We start from the raw sequence: 8,410 nt of genomic DNA on the forward strand, positions 1-8,410 counted from the left end.
AGTTAGATATAATATCTTCCAAACGCATTTGGAAGAAAATGTAAACTGCCTATCTGAGTAGAAAAACCAAGAAAAATAACTGATGATGACCTAGTAGGCCTGACTTATAGGCCGGAACATATTAACTGTCACTGTTATGAAACGGTAAGCACACGGTATTCAACAACTGTGTTGAATACCGGCTGATTGGACATCCTTAAATGAATAGTTAGATACCTTAAAATCAACGGCTATAACTGTGAGCAAACTGCTGTGTTAGTGAGCAAAACTGCTGACGGATGAAAAACATGGTGGTTTCCAGATCTTCTTTCCTTACTGTTTTCCCGAAGTCCTTAAATTAAATCAAGAACGTGTCATTCTATGACAGACACAGTTGTCACATAGTGTACAATGTTATTGTCCGAACATCACATACACTATATATCCAACAATTAAGATTTACATTAAAGCTAAGTGGACTTTCTGTTTCAGGAGAAAAAAATATCCCGTTACCAATTCACAGGAGCAAATAGAAATACGGATTATTCCCTTGTGTTTTGATAAATCTCTTGTCTTACAAGTTATTAGACCTTAAAGAATCACCTAGACAAAATCATTTGCTTGATCTCTTCATCCTTGGCATACTGGATTGGTAGGTTGCCTGTTTTGTCCTTCACATCTAACTTGGCTCCATTCTCCAGGAGATAAAACACCAAGGCCTTCTCAGGAGATAATTCGCCATTGTAATACTCATCAGAGATCTAAAACATACAAACATATATAAATTTTATTTTATTTAGAGCAATATCGCACATCAATAGTCATGGTGGATGAGCACCATAAGCATATGTTATCGCTATCTCTTGGATTCACAGTAGTGGAAATCACGTTGTTAATTTCCCCCTCACACACATACACGAGCCCATACTCTTACATACACATTTTCTTGGACCATTCACGGCTAGCAGATTCTAGGATTCACTAATGATCTAGATGAGCAGTACATGGCAGTGACACCGCCATAACGACTCCGCGTAGACTCCAAAGCTGACCACAATTTGGCCGTTTGGGGAAATCGAATTTGTTGTTCAGACTCTCGTTGGTCTGGTGTCGGTCTCGTTAGTGTTACTGAGGTGCAACTCACGTATTTAGTGTATCCGTGCCTTGGATAATCTCCTCGCTCTTATTGCAGAGTTTAATGGCTTTATGGAGAGACGTCTGACCGTCAGTTGACTGGATATTGAGATCTGCTCCCTCAGAAACCAACTTCTCAATGATGGAGGTATGACCGTGTTGTATGGCAAGATGAATATCCGTTAAATCATTCTGGTCGAGCTGGATATCAGAAAATACACAGCATAAGAACTTGATGATTAATATTTATCTAAGCTAGTAAAGCCAAATTTCTGTAAACTAAAAGAACTACCAGGTGATTAAGTAAATCCAATGATAAGAGTACGGTAAGCGATCATTGTAACTTTTCTATAAAGTTTATATAACAACATTTAGGTGTAAATGGTATTTTAAAATGTATGATTATTAGTAATGATACAAAGATAGTAAGTCGGACTCCAGCTGGTAAAGTCAGAAGAAAAAACTAATAGGTAGCTTGTTCCATATTTACTGAATTGAATTTCAATAATTTGTATTCACCATGCATGTATATCAATACATTGAGGTGTATAAATTTGACATCAAGGTTTTCATTTGTAATGCATACCTTCGACTTGGAAATGTCGATGAATAAATCAGTGATGTTTTCGAACCCGAGAATGGAAGACAGTTGTAGTGGTGTCTGCCCGCGAATGTCTCGTGTGTCATATAGTGCTCCTCCTGCCAGAAGGTCTTTAACGACATCAATGGAACCATTCTGTACAGCATAGTGTAGAGGTGTCGAGCCATCGTTATCTTCCTTATTCACCTGAGCTCCTAGGCTGATGAGATATTTGGTGACATCAACATGACAATTGTAAGCAGCACTGTGTAGTGCAGTCCAACCGTCATTACTTTCTTTATTCACCTCAGCTCCTTGACCGATGAGATATTTGGTGATATCGAGATGACCATTCTGAGCAGCAACTTGTAATGCAGTCCAAGCCCCATTGTTTCCCTTTCTCACCTCAGCTCCTTGACTGATAAGATATTTGGTGACATCAAGATGACCATTGTAAGCAGCACTGTGTAATGCAGTCCAACCATCATTACCTCCCATATTCACCTCAGCTCCTTTATTGATCAGGTATTCGGTGACATCAAGATGACCATTCTGAGCAGTATGTTGTAATGCAGTCCTACCATCATTCCCTCTCGTATTCACCTCTGCTCCTTGGCTAACGAGATATTCCGTAACATCCAGGTGACCTTCCTCGGCAGCACTGTGTAATGCAATCCTACCATCATTACCTCCCTTAATCGCATCGGCTCCTTCGCTGATCAGAAATTTGGTGACTTCTGGATGATCATTGTTAGCAGCATTAAATAATGCAGTCCAGCCGTCATTGTCTTTCTTATTCATCCCAGCTCCTTGACTGATCAGATATTTGGTGGTATCAAGATGACCATTCTTAGCAGCAAGGTGTAAGGCAGTCCTACCATCATTATCTCCCTTATTAACCTCTGCTCCTTGACTGATGAGATATTTGGTGACATCAAGGTGACCCTGCTGAGCAGTACTGTGTAATGCAACCCTACCGTCAATACCTCCCTCATTCACCGCAGCTCCTTGACTGATGAGATATTTGGTGACATCAAGATGACCCTGCTGAGAAGCATTGTGTAATGCAATCCTACCGTCAATACCTCCCTCATTCACCTCAGCTCCTTGCTTGATGAGATATTTGGTGACATCAAGATGGCCATTATGTGTAGCAAGGTGTAATGCGGTCAAACCTTTATTCTCTCCCTTACCCACCTCTGCTCCTTGGCTAACGAGATATTTGATGACATCAAGATGACCCTCCTGAGCAGCAAGGTGTAATGCAGTCAAACCTTCATTCTCTCCCTTATTCACCTCATCTACTTTACTGATGAGATATTTGGTGATATCAAGATGACCATTCTGGGCAGCAAGGTGTAATGCAGTCCTACCATCATTATCTCCCTTATTAACCTCTGCTCCTTGACTGATGAGATATTTGGTGACATCAAGGTGACCCTGCTGAGCAGTACTGTGTAATGCAATCCTACCGTCAATACCTCCCTCATTCACCGCAGCTCCTTGACTGATGAGATATTTGGTGACATCAAGGTGACCCTGCTGAGAAGCATTGTGTAATGCAATCCTACCGTCAATACCTCCCTCATTCACCTCAGCTCCTTGCTTGATGAGATATTTGGTGACATCAAGATTACCATTCTGGGCAGCAAGGTGTAATGCAGGCAAACCGTCATTCTCTCCCTTATTCACCTCAGATGCTTGACTGATCAGATATTTGCTGACATGAAGTTGACCATTTAAAGCAGCACTTCGTAATGCAGTTCTTCCTTTATTATCTCTCTTATTCACCTCAGCTCCTTGACTGATGAGATATTTGGTTACATCAAGATGACCCTCCTGAGCAGACCAGTGCAAGGCTGTGTAACCATTCGTTCCACTTACGTTTACAGCAGCTCCTTCACTAATCAGATATTTGTTGATATCAAGATGACCCTCCTGAGCAGCAACTTGTAACGCAGTCCTACCATCATTACTACCCTTATTCACCTCAGCTCGTTGGCTGATGAGATATTTGGTGACATCAAGATGACCATTCTGAGCAGCAAGGTGTAATGTAGTCCTACCATCTTTATCTTCCTTATTTACCTCCGCTCCTTGACTGATGAGATATTTGGTGACATCAAGATGACCATTCTGAGCAGCAAGGTGAAATGCAGTCGTATCACCATTATCTCCCTTATTCACCTCCGCTCCTAGAATGTGGAGATATTTGGTGACCTCAAGATGACCATTCTGAGCAGCAAGGTGTAATGCAGTCTTATCGCCATTATCTCCCTTATTCACCTCCGCTCCTAGAATGTGGAGATATTTGGTGACATCAAGATTACCATTCTGAGCAGCAAGGTGTAATGCAGTCTTTTCGCCATTATCTCCCTCATTTACCTCAGCTCCTTGACGGATCAGATATTTGATGACTTTAATATGACCATTCTGGACAGCAATGTGTAATGCAGTCCTACCTCCATTATCTCTCTTATTCACCTCAGCGCTTTGACTGATGAGATATTTGGTGACATTAAGATTACCCTTCTGAGCAGCAAGGTGTAATGCAGTCTTATCGCCATTATCTCCTTCATTTACCCCAGCTCCTTGACTGGTGAGATATTTGGTGACTTCAAGATGGCCATTCTTAGCAGCACTATGTAATGCAGTCATACCGTCATAATCTCCTTTATTCACCTTAGCTCCGTGACTGATCAGATATTCTGTGACTTCAAGATGACCATTCTTAGCAGCACTATGTAATGCAGTCATATGGTCAAGATCTCCTTTATTTACCTTAGCTCCTTGACTGATCAGATATTCTGTGATATCGAGATGACCATTCTGAGCACTACGGTGTAATGCAGTAACACCAACATTATCTCCCTTATTCACCTCCGCTCCTAGAATGTGTAGATATGTGGTGACCTCAAGATGACCATTCTGAGCAGCAAGGTGTAATGCAGTCTTATTGCCATTATCTCCCTTATTCACCTCCGCTCCTAGAATGTGGAGATATTTGGTGACATCAAGATGACCATTCTGAGCAGCAAGGTGTAATGCAGTCTTATCGCCATTATCTCCCTTATTCACCTCCGCTCCGTGACTGATCAGATATGCTGTGATATCGAGATGACCATTCTGAGCACTACGGTGTAATGCAGTAACACCTACATTTTCTCCCTTATTCACCTCCGCTCCTTGAATGTTAAGGTATTCGGTTACATCAAAATGACCATTTTGAGCACTACTGTGTAATGCAGTCGCACCTACATTATCCCCCTTATTAACCTCCGCTCCTAGAATGTGTAGATATGTGGTGACATCAAGATGACCATTCTGAGCAGCAAGGTGTAATGCAGTCCTACCTCCATTATCTCCCTCATTCACCTCCGCTCCTTGATGATGAGATATTTGGTGACATCAAGATGACCATTCTGAGCAGCAAGGTGTAATGCAGTCTTATCGCCATTATCTCCCTTATTTACCTCAGCTCCTTGACTGATCAGGTATTTGATGACATTAATATGACCATTCTGGACAGCAATGTGTAATGCAGTCCTACCTCCATTATCTCTCTTATTCACCTCAGCGCTTTGACTGATGAGATATTTGGTGACATTAAGATTACCCTTCTGAGCAGCAAGGTGTAATGCAGTCTTATCGCCATTATCTCCTTCATTTACCCCAGCTCCTTGACTGGTGAGATATTTGGTGACTTCAAGATGGCCATTCTTAGCAGCACTATGTAATGCAGTCATGCCGTCATTATCCCCCTTATTCACCTCCGCTCCTAGAATGTGTAGATATGTGGTGACCTCAAGATGACCATTCTGAGCAGCAAGGTGTAATGCAGTCTTATCGCCATTATCTCCCTTATTCACCTCCGCTCCTAGAATGTGGAGATTTTTGGTGACATCAAGATGACCATTCTCAGCAGCAAGGTGTAATGCAGTCCTACCTCCATTATCTCCCTCATTCACCTCCGCTCCTTGCATGATGAGATATTTGGTGACATCAAGATGACCATTCTGAGCAGCAAGGTGTAATGCAGTCTTATCGCCATTATCTCCCTTATTCACCTCCGCTCCTTGACTGATGAGATATGTGGTGACCTCAAGATGACCATTCTGAGCAGCAAGATGTAATGCAGTCCTACCTTCATTATCTCCCTCATTCACCTCCGCTCCTTGGATGATGAGATATTTGGTGACATCAAGATTACCCTTATGAGCAGCAAGGTGTAATGCAGTCGTACCGAAATAGTTTTTTTTTTTTACCAGAGCTCCTTGACTGATGAGATATTTGGTGACATCAATATGACCATTCCAAACAGCGGTGTATAATGCACAGAAGCCGTTCTCGTCTTCCCTGCCCATATTAGCTCCATGGCAGAGTACACATTTCGTTGCTTTAAGAAGTCCGAGTGATGTAGCAAGATGTAAGGGTGTATGTCCATCTGCAGTCGCCGTCTCCACATCAGCACCATGGGTAATGAGATACTCAACGACATTCTCCTGGCCATACTGGACCGCTATGTGTAAGGGTGTGTTTCCTTCTTGGTCTGTCTGGTTTATGTTAGAACCCTGTTTTAGCAGTTTATGTACGCTTTTTATTTTACCACTCATTGCTGCCTCATGAAGCTGTTTATTTATGTCCTCCATACTTGAAGAAGCACCGGCTTATCAGACATCCTAATCTAGCACAGTTTTGTTTTAATCGACTACTTCTCTTATTACGCTCGACTTTGAAATGTTACTATTACGAATTGAAATCTTTCGTAACAGATAGTCCGATTGCGTTTTGCATGTTGCAAGCATAAGTATACACTCCACTGATTTTGTTCTTCTTCTACAAATTCATAATTACTATGGGCAAACGTCAGTTTTGTAGTTTCCATAAGTTCCAAAGTCCTGTGCAGTGTACTAAATCGTGATGTAAATATGCAACGTAATTCAAAAGTCAGTCTTTCCTATTCCATTGTTAGGCTTATCTCCTTCTCTTTTTCTTCTTTTTCATCAACAATTGGTAGCAATCATCAACATTTCATTAACGACGACGACGACGATGATGTGTCCATTGTTTTAATGTTTAAGGTGATCACGGTAATGGAGGTGTAGATGATGATGGCAAATTATTTCCATTCAACAGTATTCATTTGTTGCATTGCAGTCCATGGAAAATGCATGTCTTAAAGCAAAATACATGTTTACGAAGTCTTCTTTATGGAAGTGCCGGTTGAAAAGAAGTCAACGTGGCATAATGCCCTTGGGTACGAAATAAATTCTCCGTCACAGCCTAGGTTGCCCGGAAGGCTTTCATGAGAACGGTAACCTGCATCGTAGGATTGATGTACACATGAATGTGTCAATATGTATTAATATTAACCGTGATGCATTGTTAAACATCGAATGAAGGAAGAAAGGAAAGATGCATAATTGTATGAAAACATATATCAAAGAATGGATACCCCTCTCTCCCCCCCCCCCCCCCCACCTTGGATGAAATTTATTCCAAGCAACAGCAAAATTCATAAGCACATTTATTGTGCTCACACATGGATCATGAAATAGCCTGACCCGTAACGAAAATGCCATTTAAGGTGCCCTCGTTTATTTTCTTCGACGTTAGGGACACACGATAACAGATTACGATGGAAGAAATATAATCCTTAGTTGACTGAACATGTGTATTCTATCATAATAATTAGATAGTCCTCAATTTTTTTCAGCTCACATATTTCAAGAATTCCAGCCGGGCCTGTCGTTAAAAGAAGCCGCGAACACAACAGAGGACTAACGAAGATGGCTGAGATCATGTGATCACGTACGAGCGCTGGCCACATTTTTCGAACCACTTTGAGCCTTCTACGTATATTTACAGTTCTGTGTTCACGGCCACTGGCTTCATCGGGCAAGTAGTTCCATTATGTGAATAAGTAAATATCGACAAATATCAATCAAAACAAGTTTAATACCAGAAGAAAGCTATCGATTAGATTATTAACTAGCCGTGCACCCCAAAGCTGCCTGAACACAATGGAACGAGTGAGAGCTTGCGAGAGCGACCGAACTGTGATTGAAAAACACTATTTTGCTCCTCTCCAATGCAAAAAGAGACGACATTGTGCTTGATTGTTATGTTTTTCCCGACAAAAGTACAGATAAATTGCATGTTATTTGTTACATTATACTTTTTGAAAGGTCCCGAAGTGACTCTCGGGCACCCCAATGCTGGAAGAAAAAAAAACTTTTTAGAAAATTTTAATTTTTCATGCAAAAATGCTTATTTGTTCTATATGCTTAAAGATAAAGTGGAGTTCTGGTCATGCGATTGCATTGTGAAAGAAAAGGTGTGGAAGGGATCAGAAAAAGTTGATCATGTAGCATGTAAGTATTGGTGTGTACTTCAAGGTTCTGGAGTCATCAACATAATAATAAATTTGCCCCAGTCTTGGTAAAGTAACAAGCACTGTACACAGAAAGATGTATATGGGACTAAACACATATGGTGTCGGGGCTACTAACCTTGATTTCCTTATCTGTTTATGCTCATTACTCAGCCAGTATACATTTTCTACCAAAATTGTTTGGCAAATGACAATTATATGTACTCTTGAACATTCAGTGTAAGTTTCGTTTGATTCTGTGAGAATTCATTTTCTTTCTTTTTTTTTTACCAGAACTCAAGTTTATCTTTAAAGGTAAAGACCAGTTTTAGAAATGCTTCCAT

The 8,410-nt window shown here is 41.0% G+C and overlaps 1 protein-coding gene across 1 annotated transcript; it reads right to left on the minus strand.

The window, feature by feature from the left end:
- Positions 1-578: 578 nt before the first annotated feature.
- On the minus strand, positions 579-5,676 carry LOC756182 (ankyrin repeat domain-containing protein 50-like). The gene is made up of 7 exons (XM_030995900.1): positions 5,640-5,676; positions 5,310-5,570; positions 4,222-4,680; positions 3,881-3,987; positions 3,166-3,298; positions 1,700-1,908; positions 579-740 (listed from the first exon to the last, which is right to left on the minus strand). The coding sequence occupies exons 1-7, from the start codon at positions 5,674-5,676 to the stop codon at positions 579-581; spliced, it is 1,368 nt and encodes a 455-aa protein (XP_030851760.1).
- Between the last annotated feature and the right edge of the window lie 2,734 nt (positions 5,677-8,410).

This window comes from Strongylocentrotus purpuratus, unplaced genomic scaffold, assembly GCF_000002235.5.
Source record: "Strongylocentrotus purpuratus isolate Spur 01 unplaced genomic scaffold, Spur_5.0 spur5_scaffold_3, whole genome shotgun sequence".
Classification (NCBI taxonomy): domain Eukaryota; kingdom Metazoa; phylum Echinodermata; class Echinoidea; order Camarodonta; family Strongylocentrotidae; genus Strongylocentrotus; species Strongylocentrotus purpuratus.

What these genes read in the sequence shown, in the direction of transcription:
- LOC756182 (XM_030995900.1), bottom strand. Translation starts at nt 5,676, where the DNA reads ATGCAAGGAGCGGAGGTGAATGAGGGAGATAATGGAG. An exon ending in GAATGAGGGAGATAATGGAG is followed by an intron (nt 5,571 to 5,639) that starts GTAGGACTGCAT and finishes TCCACATTCTAG; the next exon opens with GAGCGGAGGTGAATAAGGGA. An exon ending in GAATGAGGGAGGTATTGACG is followed by an intron (nt 1,909 to 3,165) that starts GTAGGATTGCAT and finishes TCATCAGCCTAG; the next exon opens with GAGCTCAGGTGAATAAGGAA.